Genomic DNA, 21,996 nt, shown 5'->3' with positions numbered 1-21,996 from the left:
GAAGAGTCTTAGCACTCCTGGAAGATCTGCTGCCCACTAGTTTCTGAGCTAGGTATTGTGGGGCTTTGTGGTGGAGGGCCTTGTGCTTCATACATGCGATTTTTGAATGAATTCTGGCTTCAAACGGAAGCCAGTTGAGGGCTCTCAAGTCTGGGGATATATGGGTGTTTCTCTTAGAGCCAGTGATGACTCTCGCCGCTGAGTTGATCGTGGCTCTTAGCGGGGCTGTGGAAGATCTTGGGAGACGCATAAGGTTACTGCTCCATACTCCACGCGGGGGATAACTAGAGCTTGCAAGGCTTGTTTGAAATCGTGGGCTGGAAGATAGGGTTTCAGTTTTTGCAGGGTCTTTAGGTGGAAGTTGGCTCCTTTTGTAGTGGCGCTGAAGTGTTTCTGCATCTTGAGTTGTTTGTCCAGCATAACTCCAAGAGATTTTGCTGATTCGACTGAGTGGTTGACTATTGAGAGCTGTTAGGTGCTTCATCCGGTCCAGGATGGAGTGAGTCTTGTTAGGAGGGGCGATTAAAAGGAATTCCGTATTGAGGGAGTTAAGTTTCAAATTGTTTTCGGCCAGCCGCGTTTGGGATTTTTGAAGTGTGGTGTTGAGTGATTTGATGTCCTCCAGGGAGTGGATCTTGATGTATATATGGGTGTCGTCCGCATACATGTGGAAGTGTATCTTGGAAAGGCTGAGAAGATCAGTAAGAGGTTCCATGAAGAGGTTGAACAGAGTTGGAGAGAGGGCAGAGCCTTGTGGAACTCCCAGTGTGACAGGTGAGGGGAGGGACAGGTATTGGTTGACATTGAAACTTTGGGAACTATATTGGAGGAAAGAGGTGAACCAGTTGAAAACATTTCCAGACAAACCCATTCTGTGTTTCAGGAGATCCAGCAAGTTTTCGCGTTTGACGGTGTCAAAAGCAGATGACAGGTCGAGTAGGATTAGAAGACAGGCTTCATTTTGGTCTAAGATTTTTAGAGTGTCGTCTAATACATGTGTCATGGCTGCTTCTGTGCTATGACCTGCTCTGAAGCCGGATTGAAATTGGTTCAGTAGGTTGAATTGATCAATGTGACTGTTCAGTTGCATGTTAACGCATTTTCCCAAGAGGTTGGCTAACATAGGGATGTTAGAGATTGGGCCATAGTTATTAGGGTCCGTGGGGTCCGCTTTGGTTTTCTTTAGGATACGCGAGACCTGTCCCATTTTCAGGATGTCTGGAATGGATCATTGAAGAAGGGATGTGTTAATGATCTTGGTCCAGAGGGGTAGTAAGAGAGGAATGAAGTCATTTATGTAGTTCGCGGAGAGTGGGTCAGAGAAGTGATTGGAGGGTTTCAGCGCATTTAGCATCTTTAGTATGGTATCTTCACTGTAAAGGTTGAAGTGGGACCATGATGCATTGTTTTTTAGTTTAAATAACAGAAAGTCATTAGCTGGGGAGACAGCTGGGGGCATTGATGAGCTGTCTTTTAAGTCTGAGATGGATATTAGGTCCATGAGTAAATCTGATTTAATGGATTCGGTCTTAGCGGCAAAATAGGAGGCAAATTCATCACAGTTGAGAATAGAAAGATGGTTGTCGATGTGGACATTAGGTAGACTTTTGGTTTGGGCTTCAATCAGATCGAATAGTTTTTTGGGGCGGTTCTTGGCTAGGTCTAGTTGAGACCTGAAGAAATCGGTTTGGGATTTTCTGATTTTTCTAAAGTAAGCGTTTCTAGATTTTCTTAGAAGTTTGAGGAGGTCAGTAGAGGGTGTAGCTCTCCAGCGACGTTCAATTACTCTAAGAGAGTGTCTGTCATCATTTAGCCTCCCATCGTACCATGGTTTAGAGTCTTTTGAGGAGGTTCTTTTTAGTTGCAATGGGACAATTTTATCTAGGAGGTTGTTTATGGAGTGAAAGTAGTGATTTGTCAGCCCTTGTACATCAGTAAGGTCTTCCGGGGGGCTAAGAGGGTTTGAGTTAGCTAGGGCTGCAAGATCAGATCCGACGTTTTTCAGGTTTCTCTTCCAGATCTTCTCAGGGGTTGAGTAGGGAGTCGTTTAAAGGTTTCCAAGACTTGGAATGAAATGACATGATGGTCAGACCAGTCACAAGGGAGTATCAAGTTGAGCTGAGTGGAGTCCATTTTGGAGATTTTTAGGTCGAGAGTTGCACCTTTGTCGAGTGTCGAGCTGTTGCATAATTTGGTTGAGATTGAGGTCCGTGAGGAAGGCTTTGCGACTGTTTACCCCGGGTCGTTGTGGTCATTGCAGTGTAGGTTGAAGTCCCCTAAGAAAATGTGCTTCATGTGTTGGTTCTCATTTGATGCTAGAATGTCCATGAAGTGTTCTATGAAAGTGTGGTTATCCCTCGGAGGATGGTAGAAAGCGTGCAAAGAGCATATTTGTTTGTTGTTGTTAGCGATGTTTAAGCATAGGTATTCACACGATGATAAAGCAGGGGCATTGGAGTTGGTCACTGTTAAGCAGATCTGGTGTATGCATGCTATCCCACTGCCTGGCCTGTCTGTTCTGTCTAGTCTGGTGATGTCATAGTTAGGGGGTAGGTGAATGTCCATGATGGGAGTAGAGGTTTCAATTAGCCAGGTTTCTGTTAGGATCATAATGTCAGGTTTGTTTGTGATAATTAGGTTAGCTATATCTGCTGCATGTCTAGAGGCGGACCTGAAGTTTAGGAGGATACAGCTTAGCCGTGGCTGGGAGAATATTGAGGTGGCTTCGGCTGTGATGGGGATTCTGGTGAGGTTATTTTCAACAATGCCTCTGGAATTTAATCTGGTGGCCCTATGAGGGCTAACTGGACGAACCAGAAGTCCCGTGCTCAGTTGGGTATGGGGCTGATCGTACGAACGTAGGAGGGCCACTAGATCTGAGTCAGAGAGCAAGATTATTACCCTGTTAGGGCGGGTGATGGCATTAGGGAGTGGGACTGTGCTCCAGTGTGGGGAACCATGAGCTTGGATGTTTGCAGGAAGATGTTGGATGCGATTATTGATCTTGGGGGGTGGAGACGGGTTGTGATCCTGTTTAAAGCAGGAGAACTTGGATTGTAGTACAATAAGGTCGTGAAGGGTTCGGATGTCCGATTTGACCTATTGAAGGGCTGATAATATTATGTCTAGTCTGGTATCAGGTGTGATGGTTTCAATATTGGATGGGTGGACAAAGGGAGTAGACTGTGTAGTGGTTTCTAAAGATACAGGAGTGTCCAGAGCAGTGGGGGTAAGGGTGGGGCTGTGGGCCAAAGGGGGAAGCTGTGAGTAGAGGTGGGAGGGGAGGGTGAGATATGGAGATCAGGATGAGTGGTTAGGGGGGTGTCTAAGCTTTGATCTAAAGGTGAATTGGAGGGGCTGTTAAGCTGAGGGGAGGTGCTGGGAGTAAAGGTGATGGGGAAGGAGGGTCCAAAAGTGCAGGGTGAGGGTGGAAGGTGGGATCCAATGGGGAGTTGGGGAGGCTGTTAAGCAGAGGTGGGGTGCTGGGATTAGAGGTGAGGGGGGTGGTCGGGGCGAAAGTGCCTGGTGAGGAGTGAAGGTGAGTGAATTGGTGGTGATACTACGTGAGGCGTTTGTAAGGTGGAGAGCGTTGTTGGGTGGGTAGTCGGTGAGGTTAGGAGGTAATGTCAAGGGAGATGGGGTCTGGGAGTTCTGATTACCTTCGAGAGCTAGATGGGAGTTGAATATATCAGCGTGGGTGGATGGAGGGGAGGGATGTGTAAGAGTGACTCTCTCTTTAATGAGCGGAAAAATGTGGTTGATCAAGTTGAGGTTGTGGTTATTGGATTGGATTAATATGATACCATTATGATAGATATTGACGGTGGCTGCTGCGTTGAAGAATAGGGAGGGGAGGATAGATAAGGCACAACTGTGTGCTGTTTTCTTCAGTTTAGATACCTTAAAGAGAGCGAGAAAGGCTTTTCTCCATTGAGCTCGTCTCTTCGTGTAGAAAATGATGTCATTCTTAATGGGCCTGTTGTTTATTGAGAAGTAAGGGTCAGAGATAGGGGTTTCTGGATGAGATTTTAATAGGCTGTGTTTGAAGCCTTTGGCTGCCTTTTTTGAGAGGTGCGGGGGGTATGTGATGGAGTAGGTGCATTTGCCTGAGCGCTCCATAGTGTGAGTGTTACTGAAAAGGCGGAGGATGAACCGATGTGAAGCAGTCTAAGCGGGATGTGCCCTTAAAGGGGACCCTTTAAACAGGGTTGTAAGGGTTGACCTATTGGGGTGAGGGGTGGCAAGGTAATGAGGAATGCTGCCCTAACGGGGTCGGTGCAGGTGGAACTTTAGGGGAGAGGGGAGGCAAGTCAGTGAGGAATGCTTCCCTGACGGGGTTGTTGCATCAAGGTTTGAGGGAGAAGCTGACCTAGGTGGGGTGAAAGTGATTGTGTTGTGAATAGAGGTGAGACGTTCCAAGAAGTCTATACTGATTAATGACTAGTGAAGAGATAGCAATTGTAGACCTTCATCTATTTCAGGACAAGAGAGGCAGTAGTGTTTTTGTATGAGAAATTTGTTGCAGCCATTTTAGGAGCTCAGTAGAGGAGGCAATGAAGTCCTCTTTCTATTACCATTGAGCAGTGACTCCAGGGAGGTAGTCATTTTTCTACTTTAAGTCCCCTTTTTTTAAATTTTCTACTGAAGTTCTGTTGCGGCCATTTTGATATCTAACGTGGAAAAGAGACCCGAGATATTTCCCATGTTAGGGAATATTGGGGCCCGTGCCAGAAAAGACGTCCTTAAGTCTGAGCATGCCCACCGGAGGTCCAGTGTTAACCAGCCCCCACCATGATCCGTTACACACAGCTCCGCCATCCAACCCTTCCGGGAACTCCAGGATCAGCTCTGCCGGGGGCTCCAAATCCCTCAGTCTGCAGGAAGATCACATGGCCCACGGCATGGCAATATCAGGCGCTCCCGCTCTCAAACAAATATAGTGTCGGGACACCTGAGCGCTCTGGGGACAGACCTCGGCCAGACGTGGGAGAGGGGGGAGGCGTCCCACACCCGAGGGCAGTACTGTTATGGCTGTAACATAGATGTACGTGCAAGCATCCGAAGGAGAATCGTCCTCACCCGCTGTGCTGCTCAGCTGATCTCCTGTAGGGACAGTCCGTGTCCGCTGCTACATATCCTGTAGGGACCGTCCGTGTCAGCTCCACTGCTATATATCCTGTAGGGACCGTGCATGTCTGCTCTGCTGCTACATATCCTGTAGGGACCGTCCGTGTCCGCTCCACTGCTACATCCAAGATCCTGGGTGCCGTTGTCTCACAGGAGGTGAAGTCCCATAAGCCAGGGCTCGGTACAGCAGTCAGCCCGGTGCAGCTTCGGTAAGTTTAAAGACAATGCTCCAATTACTCTTTAAATGCGTTTCAGTTAGGTTGCGAGTGGGGTGACAGATGGAGCTAATGACGGGGTGAAAGATCCCTCAACTAGCGGAGCTCGCCCCCAAATTTACTTTTTTCGTGTCAGACAGGCTGATTTGGAAAGGCTGTTGGAAATCGATATTGTAATCTCATGGCCGGAAACGCTGCCCATAGGAGTCTACAATGCGGATCCGAACGACACGGATACTCCGAGAGCTGGTCAGAACCGATTCAGAATAACTGCACAGTTTATCTTCTGACTGCCAACATTGTAATCAGTCAATTAGAATGTAAACCGACCGAGTCGGTCGGTAGAGTTCCAACGCGGTAGAGGAGAATCTGGCAGACTGTCGGAGCCTTTCCGACCAACATTGTGTCAGGACTTCATCAAAAAATGAGGTTATCTCATTTACATTTTTAGTAAATCTGGGCCTTATTTTTAAAAGAGTTGGACACAATGAGCATTCTGAGGAAAACTATTGCACATCCAGTTTACTGCGACCTGCTTGTTTTTTTTAGTCCTCCACATGCAAAAACGTGACATAATGTGTGAACAGATAAAAAACAGAAATTAAGCAGCATGCTTAAAAATTTGTTTTCTGAGCTTACCCGGGACTTCAAACACAGAGCATATATTTTGCATATGATAGATTTTTTTTGCTTTATTTATTTTAATTCAATATCTGTTTCCCAGGAGCCCCTACTCGTATTGGCGATGGTCCCTATCCCTTCCTAACCATCCTACAACATTTATCAGGTGTAAATTTCCAACCAAATCGAGTGTTGAAAAGCACATGCAAAATGCCTAGTAAAGTCCACATTTGTAAAGCGCACAATCACCCGTAAGGGTCTCTAGGCGCTGGGGGCCGTCGGGAAGATTAAGCGAGCTATTGCCCTACCGGGTAGAGATGCCCTCTACCTTGCTCCCTGCCTCCCTACTTTGGTACAAATCAATGTCATTGATCACCCACAAATGTCACCATTGGAGGATTATTTAAAATGTTAAATTCCACCATAAGGTCACAGTTTTTAGTGTAAGTGCGTTTCCAAGTTCAGTTGTAAATTTTGTAAATCAGGGACCTGAATTTGCAATCAATGAATCTCAATACCATTGTTAATCAGGGCCTTAGTTCTTTATTATTGACCTGAAATGGTTTTCAGAGCTCAGACCCTTGTGTTAAATGTCTTGCATTCAACACCCAAAGCCACTTTTGAAAGAATCTTCCCGAAAATGATAAATAAATAAGCCAAGGGATCTTTAAGTAGTTATCCAGTCGCAGGCAGTCATTAATGATAGACTTGGTAAGAATGGTCTCCTCCTTTAACCATATTGATCTCCATAACTGAAGGGGTCTCAGGGCTATTAAATCCATCAGATAATTAAGACCGACTTCACAATGAATGAGTTCGGAGGAGGCAGAGGCCGGGAGACATAGAAGCATTTTTTAAAAACAAATTCTCTTCCATTTGTAAATCACAGCAGGGTTGGTATCCCCAAAGCCCAGTCCCATAAAGTGCAACCGATGTGCATCTTGCTTTATAAATATTAACCATGTCTTTAATGCGACGATCCCCCAAGTTAGAAGCAAATTTAAAAATACCATATGTGCTTTTACTCATTTTGGCCCGGACATGAGACAATTCGTGGTTCCATTTCCCATCTGAAGAAAAGGAAATACCTAAGTAGCAAAAATTATCCACGTTTTGCACTTTGTTGCCTTCAATAAAAAAAGGTTTCCACCTCTTATATTTCGGGCCGCATACCATTGTAAAAGTCTTAGCCTTGTTAATCATCAGCTTCCTCTAATTGATAAAAGCCGCAAACTCATCAGTTAACCTCTGGAGGCCTACCGGCATTCTAGATAAGAGCACAGCGTTGTTCTCATAAAGCCTTCCACTAGTGGGGAATCCGCCTGTATCAATTTAAGCGCTGCGTCCACTTCATTAATAAATAAAGTAAAAAGCAGCGGAGCTAGAACGCAGCCTTGGCGGATACCACGTTTTACGTTAAAATTGGGGGTACATTCACCCTTCTGGCCGTACCATACTTTTTCGTACAGACTAGCTAAAAAGTAAACAATGGGTTTCGGGGCGCCAAGTTTAAGTAAGACTGGACATAGAATAACATCATCCACTAAATCAAAAGCGCTGCTCAAATCAACAAAACATAAAAAGAGCCGACCCTGTTTGGCTTGTGTGTATTTTCCAAGTAAGAGCTCCAGGTTAATACTCTGTTCTAATGTGCCTAACCCCTTTCTAAAACCATATTGTGCCTTGGCCAAAATACCATTTTCCATAACCCACTCCTCCAATCTTGACAATAAAACCCTGCTCATAATTTTGACTGAGGAGTTGAGTAAGGAAATGGGCCGATAGTTTTTGGCTTCAGATTTATCACCCTTTTTATAAATAGGAATAATGACAGATTCCCCCCAAGAGGATGGGCAACCCTCCGTTACTGCAGCGTTTCGGCCCCCACAATTCAGGTATGGATTTACATTAATCGATAGGGACACCATCCGTACCTGGTGCTTCCCCCCTCTGCTACTACCTATGCCTATCATGACCTCATCAAGAGTGATGAGGTCATGTAGATTTGTAGGATCCTTTATGGGTAAATGGCTGGGGTTAAAAATACTAGTAAAGTGATCCACCCATTCCTCACAGCTCACATGAATTAAAAGCTCTGGGGCAGATTCATTTTTAAGAAGTTTAGAGTTCACCGTTGTCAGGATTATCAGACCCAGAGTGAGGAACAAGCACTCAGTAAATGCAGTAATTACCAAGGTGCATTTTAAGAGCAGAAGAATAAACAAGCAGAGCACACAAAGAGTACAACCTGTATCTAAAATGGCCGCCAGGGTAGGATATTCTGTGCAGTCAGTTAGCGTTCCAGCCTTTTTTCAGCATCATAGGGAACCAGGTGTTGCACTTTACCTAACTTGTGAGAGGAGCAATATGTATGGAGGGCGCGTCGCGAAGTTTAGTTAGGGAAAAACGTGCCACGACACAGTAAACGTTTCCAGTCAAGTCGGAGTTTTGAAGAATGAAACAAAGTCAACATCAAGTAAGACTGTTCGAATTTGTTAGAGCCATTGGTGCACATGACAAGTAGTTAGCGTTTTGTGTTCCGTTCATGTTCACTGACTGAAGCAGATAAATACAATTGGAGGCTGCAGGATATAGCGTTGGCGTTCCGTGCATGCGCATTGACAGAAGCATGTTTAGAGGATAGCTACTCCTGAGGCGGAAGCCGGGAGAGACAACCATAATTTTTAAATTGTATTTTGCACGTTTTGTGATTTTAAACATTCTGCTATTACCTGGCTGCTCACTGTTTTGATCCTACTTACTCAAGGTCTTGGGGGATACTCCCGCGCAGCGGCGCAGCGGATCCAGCGCTGTCGCGGGTAGGGCAAATTCATCGCCGCCATCGCCCACGAGACATTAGACCACGCCCACTAACGCGAAGCCACGCCCCTTCTCACCCATAACAATGCACATTTCTCTGCAGCGCAGCGGACGAGCGCAGCGGGCGCGCCGTCAGCGCGCCGAGGGCGCGCCTAAGGCAAGCCCGTCTGCGCCCGTCCGCGCCCAGGTCGCGCCTAGCGCCGGTCATGCTGCCCAAAGCAACTCGTGTACGGTTGCAGCTCCTCCACTTTACTCGCGAGAGACTCTGCTCAATTTGGGTGAGTATGCGCATGAGGGCCGCCTCTCGTTCGCAGATACTGCTCTTCCTTTGAAAGACTTTGTGGTCAGGGTTTTTTTATCCTGTGGACTTCTCAATTTCAGATCGCTGCCAAAACATGCTGAGGAAATTCAATTACTGGTGGAAACACATCAGCTAGACGCCCTGTTCATCACTGAGACTTGGACCCACCTTGACTGTGAAATCGAGCTGGGATGGGCCTGCCCGCAGGAATACAAAATCCTGCACCTCCCCAGACTGAAAGGACGAGGCGGAGGGGTGGGGTGATTTACAGACCCTCTTGGCATATTAATACTATAAGCATGGACCCGGTTGTTGGGGCTGAGCTGCTTGGCCTCTCTATTAATGGTCATACAGGGGCTATTTTCACGGTGATCATCTGTTATAGACCACCTGGGACCTTCAGCACTCAGCAACAACAATCGCAACTTAATATCTTTTCCAACATGGTGACCTCCCACAATACACTGATTATTTTAGGTGATTTTAACTTATGGCCGAATGGCTCCCTAGATACTGGGCTGCACAACCTTCTGCATTCCTGTGAAAGTGTGGGTCTCCATCAATATGTTAGTGATTCCACTCATAGAGCAGGGCATCGGCTTGACCTTATCTTTGCGGTCCCACAGCTAGTATATCTGGATGAAATTTTGCACATGGGCTGGACTGATCATTTCCTTCTTAAATTTTACTTTAACAGCAAGGGGGTAAAAACGCAGGCACAAGGCACTACCTCTGAATTTATGTACAGGGACTGGAGAGCCCCTGAGAGGTTGAGAACTACGGAAGCTGTGTTCAAGGTGGAAGACAGTTTCTCCTCAGACTGTCAAGTCGATGAGAATCACGAGGCCTTATGTCTCAGGATAACCACAAGGGTTGACTCTCTTGCTCCGCTAAAAACGCGCAAGCATAAGGGCAGAGTGTCGTCTCCGTGGTTCAATGACTCTCTAAGGGCTCTAAAACTTGCCTGTAAACAGGCTGAAAGGAAATGGAGGCAGGGATACACCGATGCCAGCAGACTGCTCTGGAAAACTAAACTCTCTGAATACAAAGCCCTGATCCAGAAATCCAAATCTGACTATTTTTGCTCTACGATCTGTACCGCTGCAAATAGTTCCAAAAGCATTTTTCAGATTTTGAATAGTCTTACTCACCCTGATTGCTCAAAAAAATCGACCCTCCCCACACAGGCCCTCTGTGATAATTTGGCCCTGTTTTTCAATGATAAAATAGAAGCCATCATTCGCAACCTGAGTTCCACCTCCACTCTGTTCTGTTCCCCTGCTCTGTGGAAGGAAGTATAGACACCGGAGCTAGGAGCCCAGGATGGCGGCCTGCGGACTGTCTGTTGGAGCTTACCCCTATTACTGAGATGGACCTTGACAGACTGGCTCGCGGTATCTCACCTGGATCACCTTTGGACCCTATCCCTCATAAGATATGGAAAGCCTATGGAGATGAACTCTTTCCTATTCTATGCAGGATCTGTAATCAATCTTTGCTTAGTGGCACTTGGAAACAGGCTCTTGTCTCTCCACTGCTGAAAAAACCCTCCCTAAATCCAGAGTGTCTACAGAACTACAGACCCATCTCCTTGTTACCGTTTCCTGCAAAAATTGCTGAGCGTTGGGTGAGTTCATGTCTCTCCAAACATCTGGAGTAGCATAAATTTCTGGACGAAATACAATTCGGTTTTCGCCCAGCCCATGGCACCGAAACAGCTTTACTTACTGCTATGGAGGACCTTCGAATGCGTGCGGACAGGGGTCAGGCAGTGGCTTTGATTCTGCTGGACCTGTCTGCCGCATTCGATACGGTAAATCATGGGATCCTCCTGGGGAGACTGAGGGAGGCCGGGGTAGGTGGAAATGCCCTGCGATGGTTTCGCTCCTTCCTGCTGGATAGGAAGCAGGCTGTATCCCTTCCCCCGTTTCAATCTGTTTTTTCTCCGGTGTCTCATGGCGTGCTTCAAGGCTCGGCCATCAGCCTGATTTTATTTAACGTGTATCTAAAACGTTTGATTACGTTGATAAAATCTCACAGGCTAAAAGCTATTAATTATGCTGACGACACTCAACTCATCCTTTCTTGGGAGGGTGAGGAATCAATTCCTTTGGAGTCTTTTCACGATTGTCTGCGAGATACGGCAGGTTGGCTACATAACAACTCATTACAGTTTAACGCCTCCAAAACGGAGGTTTTTTTCTGTGCTGGTAGCCGGATTCCTTGTCCTTTCCCGGTGGATTTTTGGCCTCCAGAATCCGCGGGAAAAACTCAGCCTGTCTCCACTGTTCGCAATCTAGGTGTTATGATGGATAACAAATTGAGCATGGAAGCCCAGGTTGCGAAAACAGTGTCCACCTGTTCGGCCCTCATTCGGTCCCTACGTAAGATCTTACTACTGCTTCCCTTACAGGCCCCGGGCATTAATAGTCAGGTGCACTATTTTAAGTCGCCTTGACTATTGTAACGCGCTGTTACTTGAGTCTCCAGGCCTGCTGTTAGACAGACTTCAAAGAGTACAGTCTGCTGCTGCTAAATTGGTCCTTGGCTGGTCCAGAAGGTCCTTGGCCACAGCGGCGATGGCTGAACTCCACTGGCTCCCGTTAAAACAGCGAGTGTCCTTTAAATCCCTCTGTCTCGTTTTCAAAGCCCTGCATAGACTTGGGCCCAGCTCTTTGCAAGCCATGTTTGCCTGGTGTACCCCAACCAGAGCACTTCGATCTGCAACGGCCTGTCTTGTGAAAGTGCCGAGATTTAAAAAAGCTCGGGCCGGGGGCAGATCCTTCGGATGTTGCTGCCGCTAAACTCTGGAATAGTCTGCCCCTGGATATCCGTCAAACGGAAGAACTTCTTCTTTTTAGGAAACGTGTAAAAACTTGGCTGTTTCCGAAGGGTTAACTTGATGGTCATCGTACTGCTCTGCCTCTCCCTGCCTCTTCCTCTTAGAGAATTTCTCTGCGCCAGGATGCCTGTAAGGTGATAGCTGCGCTATACAAATGTTTTAAATAAATAAATAATGTGAATACAATTGGAGGCTGCAGGATATTGAAGCTACAAGTTGGAGCACAAGTCAAGTGCCAGAACTTGAGTCTTGTAATATTTTTTAGTTAAATGCAGGATAGTTTTACAGAGAAGAGTTTAATTAAGTGGAGGTCTAAGTTGCTATCAGTTTGAGAGTTGGAGATAATAGAAGTGAGTTAACTTCACAATTAGCCCCAAAAACAAAATAGCATTGACATTGAGTAATAGAAGATACAGGTGAAGCAATACTTACCATGAGAAGATATACAACAGAAGCCAGTTGACGCATAGTTGCTGAAAGATTTAAGTGAGGAAACCTGTAAAAGATAGAAGACAGATCAAGAGTTGGGAATGCATTTAAGGAAAATGCTCACTAAATTACATTCGTAGTTTCAGCATAGAAAACACCATGCAATATTCCTAAAAATAGAAGAGAAGCAATAGTCACATCAAGCCAGTGAAAGTTATTAATGGTAAAAGTCGATACAGTAGAAAGTAATAGGATTACTACCAGGTATTAATGATTTGATTATCTTGCAGTTATGAAAAGCCTGGCATAGAAGGTAAGACAAGAAAAGAAATTCGTCTGAAGCTGAAGGAAGAATCAGACGTGGTGTGGCAGTCTCTTCTTTATCCCATCCCCTTACCCCCCTGGAATTTCCTTGGCATTGCGCTATATTATATATATCTATATGCGCAGTGCTGAGAAATCTTGGAGGGGTATTGGGAACTTGTGGCATACTGCTCCTATGCATTCGGAAAAAAGGCATTCTGATAGAGTGAAGTGCCCACGAAATATTAGCACCTGAGCAGTATGGTTGAAGGATTAGATTTAAAGAAATTAGGTGACATTTTAGAGGGAACCCAAAGAGAACTAATTTCAGTTAAAGAAGAGAATAGGGAGTTAAGAAAAGAGACGACTGACTTAGCCATAAAAGTGAGTAGCATTGTGTCTAATCCTAGCTTAAAGTATCCAAGTTTCCCTGAAAGTAATACTAGCAGTGTCTCAGACCCTCAACCTAAAATAACTACTCAAGTTGTTCATTCCTTGTCTCCAGTAATACCTTTGGCACCTCCTGAGAGATTCAATGGCGATCCTCAGAAGGCTCAAGTGTTATTGACCCAGTGTACTTCACACTTTATGTGTCGTCCAGCAGTTTTCCCCGATGCGCAGTCTCGAGTAGCCTTTATCCTATCGTATTTAAGTGGAGATGCGGCATCTTGGTCAATGCCTATGGTAACCAGAAACGACCCTATCTTGTATGACTTGGATGAATTTAAAAAGGAATTCCTTCGAATTTTTGATCAACGAAGAGTTTCTCAAGTCACAGATAATGAATTGCTGGAAATTAAACAGGGAAGCAGAGATTTGGTAGCTTATTTGGCTCAGTTCAACAAGTTGGTGGTAGAAATGGAATGGCCAGAGAAGAAATGAGCAGCAGTGTTTTATAGAGGTCTAAAAGATGAGTTGAAGGATGCTTTGGCGCAGGTACCAAATCGACCCACAGAGATATCGGCATTAATTGATTTGGTACTAGAAATTGATTTTCGTCAAAGTGAAAGAGGAGGAGAGAAGAAGCGGGATTTTCGTCCAAGTGTGCCTAGATTTGATAGAACAAGGATTGAAGGAGGTCAGGATAAGGAAATGGCTCGTGGAGGAGAACCTATGCAAATTGGAGCGATCCGGGGGCCTCTTTTCGAAGAAGAAAAAGAAAAAAGACTAGTGAACAAACAATGCCTCTATTGTGGAGGTACAGGGCATTTTGTTCGAAATTGTCCTAAGAAGCCAAAACAGACACCGGCGGAAAGCGCCTCGCGCCACCAGTAAATGGAGTTGGACTGGTGGTAGCAGAATCTAAAATAGCTCCAGAAACTCATACCTTGGCCCATACCTTGCAATCAGCTGCTCCGCATTTAGTTATGATGATGACTTTGCAGTTCAGGAAGAAAACCTTGAAACAAGTAACAGTGATGGTGGATTCCGGAGCTACGGGAAAGTGTTGTGATTTGAAATTTGCAGAAAAAGTAGGGTTGAGAGCAATCAGAAAAGAGAAAAATGAAGCGGTTTGAGCAGTCGATGGGACCAATCTCTCATCGGGTCCTATTGTAAGTCACACAGAATTAGTGGAATTGGAATCTGAAGAAGGACATCTTGAAACCATGCAATTCAATTTAATTGATGCGCCACAGTTTCAATTGGTTTTGGGGCTGCCTTGACTCACAGAGCATAATCCTACAAATGATTGGGGAGCTCGAACAATAGAATTGAACTCAGAATATTGTAAAGAGGATTGTCATAAGAATTTTAAAAGAGATCGAGAGGAAACTCCTACATTTCATTTAAGTGAAAGAGAAGCCACGATATGCGTTATAAATACAACCAGCCTGCCTGAAGAGTATATGGAGTTCCAAGATGTATTTAGTAAGGTGGAAGCAGAAAATCTTCCTCCACATCGAGAATTTGACTGTAAGATAGATTTGGAACCAGGATCTAATCTCCCGTGTAGCAGAATTTATGCTTTGACTGCCAGAGAAAATGAACACTTGAAAGAATATTTACAAAAATGCCTCAACAATGGATTCATTAGACCGTCTGAGTCCCCAGTCTCATCACCCCTTTTTTTTATTTCAAAAAAGAGTGGGGAATTAAGAACTTGCATCGATTATAGGGCCATCAATCAAATAACCATCAAGAATCGATATCCTTTGCCATTAATCTCTGTATTGTTGGATCAGGTAAAAGGTGCAAAAATCTATACTAAGCTAGATCTGAGAGGGGCTTACCATCTAGTTCGAATACGAGAAGGAAATGAATGGAAGACAGCTTTCAGAACAAAACATGGTCTCTTTGAATATCAAGATATGCCCTATGGCCTATGTAACGCCCCAGCTGCCTTTCAGCATTTTATAAATGATGTGCTGAAAGAGTTTATTGATCGGAATGCAATAGTATACATCGATGACATTTTAATTTACTCAGCATCCATCGAAGAACATGAAGAACAGGTTAAGAAGGTGTTGCAGAAACTGCGAGACAACAGTTTATATGTCAAATTGGAAAAATGTGCATTTAACGACTCTTCGGTTGAGTTCTTGGGATTTGTGTTAGCACCAGATGGAGTGAAGATGGATGAAAACAAGATTACAGCAGTGGTGAATAGGGAATCTCCTAAGTCAGTGAAGGAGATTCAAAGTTTCATTGGTTTCGCTAACTTCTACCGGAGGTTTATTCAAGATTTTTCCAAGAAGTTAATTCCTATGACCAGATTGCTTAGGAAAGGAGTCAAGTTTGAATGACAGAGAAAGCAGAAGAATCATTTGCTCAATTAAAAAGAGATTTCACCACAGCGCCAATTTTATTACACCCAGATCCATCTGAGCCTTTCTACTTCGAAACGGACGCTTCCAATCTGGCCTTAGGTGGTGTGTTATCCCAAAGACATAAAACAACCAGTCAATTGCATCCTGTGGCCTTTCGCTCAAGGAAATTAACTTCTGCAGAAGTCAATTATACCATCACGGAAAAGAAGTTATTGGCCATCAAGGATGCCTTCAAAGAATGGCGACATTATTTAATGGGTGCACTTCATACGGTCACCGTTTATACAGATCATGGAAATTTGAAATTTTTAAAGTCGGCCAGAACATTGACGCCCAGGCAGTTGCGCTGGTCATTGTACTTTGCAGATTATGATTTCATTATTACCCATCGTCCAGGTTCACAAAATGGTAAGGCAGATGCCTTGTCCAGTTTGGGTACGGAAGGATTGGTAGAAGAGGTTGAGAATCAAAGAATCATCCCAGTTGAGAAAGTGATTGGAGCAGTGTTGAAAGAATCCTGAGAACAAGAAAATCAGAGCTCAATGACCACAGATGAGATGGAGAAGTGGGTGAAAGAAGATGCAAAACGTGAAATTCGAGAGATGGATTGATGTATCACGATGGAGCTCTATATTTGTCCACCATGGATTTGCAACAAAAGGCTCTGAGGGAAAGTCATGACAGTGTTTTAGCAGGACATAAAGGAATCTCTAAGACTGAAGAATTGGTGAGACAGCGTTTCTGGTGGCCTGGCATGATTAAGGATGTTTGCAAATATGTTACTACATTTGAGACCTGTGCTAGGGGAAAGTCTGATCGACAAGCACCAAAAGGTTTGCTACAACCTTTACCAACACCACCCTACCCATGGCATACAGTAACCATAGACTTAATAGTTGATCTACCTTCAAGTAAAGGTTTTAATACAATCTTCGTGTGTGTTGATGTTACTAAAATGGCCCACTTTGTGACATTACAAGGTTTGCCCACAGCACAGGAATTAGCTCGCACATTTAGTCAAACTATAGTTCGAGCCCATGGAATTCCAAAGATTCTGAACTCAGATAGAGGTTCACAGTTTTTATCTAATTTTTGGAAGGCATTTACTAAAAACTAAACATTGAAACCAGATACACCACCTGTTATCATCCAGAGACAGATGGCCAAACTGAGCGAACCAATCAAGGATTGGAACAGTACCTTAGATTGTGTTTATTAGAACAAGATGGTGATTGGCCAGATTACCTGTGGGCAGCTGAGTTTGCACACAATAATGCAAAAAATGTATCCACTGGTTATTCCCCTTTTTATTTAAATACAGGAAGACATCCTCATCATTCTTTACATTTTCAGGAGGTGAATGTCCCGGCAGTATCAAATCTAGTTGAACACATGACAAGAGTGCATAGAGTAGCCACTGAAAATTTAGAAAAAGTTAAAGAGAGGTATAAGTTCTATGCAGATAAAGGGCGAAGGAGAGAACCAGAATTAATAGTAGGAGACAAGGTCTGGCTGAACACTAAGAATCTTAGACTAAAAGGAATCAGAAAGTTACAACCTAGGTTGGTGGGACCATATCAGATTGAGAAGAAGTTGAGTGCCCTAAATTATCGGTTGAGGTTACCTAAAAACTTACAAGTTCATCCGGTATTTCAAGTCTCGCTGTTAAAGAAAGCTTTAAAAGATTTGAAGATGAACAAACCACCTAAGCCAATCCTCACTGAAAAGGGGGAAGAGTATAAGGTTCAGCAAGTGTAAGATGGTAAAATGCGAAACGGGCAATTGTTCTATCTGTTAGATTGGAAGGGTTATGGTCCTGAGGAGAGATCTTGGGAGTTGTCATTAAATTTAAACATTGTTCTATTGTCCCTATGCCCTTCTGAAATCCAAACTGTAGATCACTCATTATCTCATTCTCTTCAGCCCAGCTTTGGAGTCTTGCCAGGATGACTCTGCCGAGGATTTTTATGGAGGAATCCAAGAGGGAGATTGGTCTATAGCAAGCACAATCTTGCCTATCTCCCTTCTTGTAAATCGGTACAATGACCGAAATAAACCAAGACGGGTTCAGTCCCCTTATTAGTGCCGCGTTAAAGAGTTGCACCATCATAGGGCCCCAGATCTCGCAGTTGGCTTTGTATAGGTCTGCTGGGATCCCATCAAGACCTGCTGCCTTGCCTCCTTTAGTTGCTTTCAGGGCCGACATAACTTCCTCCAATGTTATCACCAGTTTCTCAGCCCCTGGCACTGTATTATCCATTTTAGTTAGGTCTATTATAGGACTGTCATCTTGGCACCTATAAAGGTTAGAAAAATGTTTCACCCAGTCCTCCTCAACAATAGCAATCTCTATTCGTGCCTTGCAATTGTCATAAAGAAGAGGAGCATTTACGGCCCTCCAAAAAGCAGATACATCATTTGATTGTGATGCTACGCATAACGCTTCTAGGGCCTCCTTCTTTATAACATCTTTCCTTTTATTTAGGGCCTCATTATATGTTTTCCTAAGGGCTCTTATTTGTAGGGGATCTCGGGGTGTGCTATGAATATAATTTTTCAAGTCAATTAGTGCCCTTGTACATGCTTTATCAAACCAACTTTTATTACCCTTCACCTTGTTTTTTGCCTCCACCCACAGGCATTTTCTGATTGTGGTAGCTATAATGTTGAAATGCTTCATAATCTGTTCGCTATTAGACTGCTCATTCAAGCATATTACAAAGCTATTCGAACAGGCATTCAACAATTTTTCTAGGAGCGTTTCTGGGACCACCTTTCCCCAATTAAGGGCCAGATGTAGGTAATCTTATTTTACCGATTCTTAAATACCGAATTTTACCGATTCGGTATTTAAGAATCGGAAATTGAGATGTAGATAAAAAATCGTTAATAATTACCGATTCGGTAAATTTACCGATTCGGCCTATTTTCTAACACCTACATACCGATCGCTCAATACCGGTCGGTAACGACCGTTAAAAGCCTACCTACATCTGGCCCTTAGAGTATACCCATTTTGTCTCCCAAGAACTAGATCTGGAATTATACATGAAGGCTGCATATCATCATGCTGCTCCAGAAACGGGTTTTCAACCTCCATTATTTGGGGCAAATGGTCACTTAAAGGTACCTCCATAATCTTTAGCCCTTTAATATTATGACTATAGCTATTTGAGGCAATAATAAAATCAATTGTAGTCAAAGCTCCTCTACCTATAAATGTGGGTGCAAAAGGGGTTGGTTTTTGGGCAATTTCATTAGCATATCCCATATTATACATAAACAGTATTTCATTTAATCTATCCCCTAACAAAGAGTGATCAAAATGCGTTAAGTTAATATCCTGTTCTAGCATTAGTCCACAGATGCCCTGTTTGCCCTTTTCACAGAGTGGACAATTAATATCCCCCCCCCCATAAGATTGTTACTTCCCTGTCCTTTTTGTCAAGTTCATGTTGTATATCATCCCTCAGCATTTTTAAGGTGCTGGTGATATCGTGTTTGGGGATATTATTATAAAAATGTATCAAGACCAAGTTAATTCCCTTATTGTTTAACCTGATTACTTGATAATAACTGAATTTGGACGTAAAATGTATCTGCTCATACTTAAGCCGATTCGAAAGGAACGTGATTAAACCGCCCTTTGCTCTCCCAAATTGACCCCTAGTAAAAAAGGTTCTATACCCATTTAGGAATACTGGATCAGTGGTCAAGGTTTCTTGTAAAGCCAGGATGTCTGATCCATTTATAACGCCTTCCCAGGATGGGTTACTAATTTTCTGCCTCAATCCTGCCACATTCCAAAATAAAAATGTACAGGATTTTTTATTCTCTTTTACTGGGCGATCACCCATCAGTGCATTAGTCAAATCCCTGCCTCCTAACGAGTGGCAAGCTGTTCTGCACTTTCCCCCATCTTTTAAATCATGGTTAGCGGATATCCTGCATCCTTCCTCCTCATTGTGACCATGAATCACAGTAGGTACTGTGGCAGGTTGAATACTATTTTCATTGCCCTCCCTTGCCTCCTGAAGTCTTCTATTCTCCTTAGGTTCATCACTATTCTCCCCTAATCTAATACATTGGTGGGAGAAATGCCCTGTTTTTGTCAATCCACATAGTCAAGACCCGAAAATACATCAAACTGATTGTGGACAGGAATGTTATAAACACATAGAGCTATGCCTCTGTTATCCCACAAATGATTGTTCCTAATATTAAGCTTAGGGGTTAGTGGATAATGCTGCCTGGGATAGAAATTGGGTAATCTCTGAGGTTGGAAGGAAAGATTCTGAGTATATCCAGGATGACTGAAACCAAACCTTTTTGTTAGCTGCCTTTCTGATTCATGAGTTTTAGGATATTGGGCTGAAACGTATGGATAGAAGTAGCTAAGATAGTGTGTAGAAATAGAATCGCTACTTCTTGACTCATACCAATCCCCAATATGCCTGACAGCTCTGTGATCTTTAAATTTTATAATGATTACATCCCCTTTCCTATCTTTTGGTCGAGAGCCCACCCATATTGACCGCCTAACATTTAAGATTTCCCCATTAATATGGGCAGGCAAAGGTCTGTTACGTAACCAATGGGTAACCTTCCTGTAAAGGTTGGGATCTCCTACCCGCTCCCATCCTTTGCACTCTGCAAAATGTCTAAATCAAATTTTGCTACAACAGCACTTAGGGTATCACCATAGGAAGTATGTGGGAAATGTAAGTAGTCATTACCTTCATCGTTTTGAAACCGACAAACTTTTGACATAGACTGAGGGAAGGTATAAACATTAAAATCACCAAGCCACACAATATTCAAATTATTAGTATCCACAATAGCCAATTTGCAGCGGTCATTTTTTGCTTGCTCGCGCTCCTCAACGTCCAGTAGGCGACTGCAAGCAATCAAAATGACATCCCGGCGAGACTTTTTCCAACATCAAGTTGCCGATCGCGATCATTGAAAATATACCTCCCGGCGAGATTCTCAATGCGGGGAGGTCAGGTTTCTCATTGCGAGTGGTCGCGTATGCTCGCGACCGCTTGTGTTGAGAAACTACCAGTCCACGTTGAGAAAGCTGCCGCTCGAGTAAAAATCTGCTCGAGTGGCAGAAAACTACAGCTCGCAATGTGCAAGATGCCGTTTTCAATGATTGCACAGGGCCGGATGCTTGTTCGCACTGTGCAATCACTGAAAGCGGCATCTTGCACAGTTCGAACAGGGTACTACGCAGTTCGTGTAGGGCTAAGCTAAGTTCACGTAGTGCGAAGTGCACTTCGCGTAGCTACGCGTAGCACTACTTCGTGAACTACACCCAGCCCTACGAGACGCATGAGTAGCTGCGCTTTACAAACCCATGATTGATTGACTGCACAGCTGCCTGTCCCAAGATCCATATGGATCCCCTGCATTTCCAGCAGTGCTTTCGAGCCCAAAAAGTTTTAGCCGTGTTAGTTGTAAAATATTGTCGAGCAATAGAGCTATAGAGCAGCATCTTTTGTATTCTGACATCCTCCCGATCTGAAAATATTGAAAAACATGACTCCCTCCTCATGAATACATTTCTAACCTTTGTTCTTCACTTCTCCCCTTTAAGGTACAGTGTTTCCGAGTCACATTTTGGGAGCCATTCCTGTTACAGAAAATAGTTTCAAGCAGGTTGTTCTGCAGCCCTTTGAGGACGCCATAAGTTCCTTGACATCTGTTGCTGAAACCTTGCTGAACAACCACAACCTGACGCAAGTCATTACAAATGTTCGCCCACTCCTGGAGTCGACCCACAAAAGTCTGTCCAAGGCGGAGGAGGCCTGCACTGCACTAGTAATATCACTGAGCGCAAACATGAAACAGCGCTATGACAAGAAAAACAGTCTGAACAAAGAAGAGTATTCGATGAAGTTTAGGAAATACCTTTATAAAGAGCAACTCACTGGAAGTCCACTCCAGAAGTCCCTTGCCAGCAAACAACAAACAACAAGCATAGATCTCAAGAATGCAACTGATGCTATAGACAGAGCGACGAAAAAATGGTACGAGGCGCTGGCAGAAAGAAAGAGGGGCATTGGCATGGCATTTATTCCTTTTGCTGGACCAATAATAGGTATATATTGCTCTTGGCTCATATTGAATGGCATAAAGAAACAAGACACCTACATTCATATCACTTAGTCTCAGACAAAACCCAGATAAACAGATAGGGCCAAAATTTCAAAGATTTTGTGCAGCGCAGGGCAGCAGAATATGTTGCGTCAACTGGCGAGAGCTGAAATGTGCCACAGCTACAAAGGATTGGCGCAGTAATGCCCTCTCCATGTGCTGGCACACTCTCTGCAACCATGAATCAAGGCAGGTCCCCTTGCACCCTAGGACAAGGGTTGGTGAGCTGTGGGCAGGATCGTTGTGTGCAGAAAGGATTTCCCTCCTGCACAAAGACTATGTTTTAATGCAACTTCCTCTATTTATGAGTGCTGCGGAATGCAGCCCACGTGCAGAGAGGAATAAAGAAGGAAACATAAACAAAGTGTTCTCATTATGCCAGCCTCAGGGAGGTGTGAGCCCTTGCTTAGA

General features: G+C 44.1%; 2 protein-coding genes across 7 annotated transcripts in view; one reads left to right on the top strand and one right to left on the bottom strand.

Moving 5' to 3' along the window:
- Window positions 1–21,996, bottom strand: part of LOC144807723 (uncharacterized) — a 1,505,442-nt gene that overhangs the window by 507,580 nt on the left and 975,866 nt on the right. For all 5 annotated transcript variants that reach the window (XM_078673385.1, XM_078673387.1, XM_078673384.1 and 2 more), the window contains one exon: window positions 12,359–12,422. The gene's annotated coding sequence lies outside the window, so the exon portion shown is untranslated. The remainder of the gene's footprint in view (window positions 1–12,358; window positions 12,423–21,996) is intronic.
- LOC144807725 (uncharacterized) overlaps window positions 1–21,996 on the top strand; it is an 84,904-nt gene that overhangs the window by 48,618 nt on the left and 14,290 nt on the right. For both annotated transcript variants that reach the window (XM_078673391.1, XM_078673390.1), the window contains exon 4: window positions 21,026–21,529. In XM_078673391.1, coding sequence (XP_078529517.1) covers window positions 21,026–21,529 — 504 coding nt within the window. The remainder of the gene's footprint in view (window positions 1–21,025; window positions 21,530–21,996) is intronic.

The sequence above is a fragment of the Lissotriton helveticus genome, chromosome 1_2 (assembly GCF_964261635.1).
Source record: "Lissotriton helveticus chromosome 1_2, aLisHel1.1, whole genome shotgun sequence".
Lineage (NCBI taxonomy): Eukaryota > Metazoa > Chordata > Amphibia > Caudata > Salamandridae > Lissotriton > Lissotriton helveticus.
The sequence above is the reverse complement of the archived record's forward strand: the minus strand, read 5'-3'. Positions and strand labels throughout refer to the sequence as shown.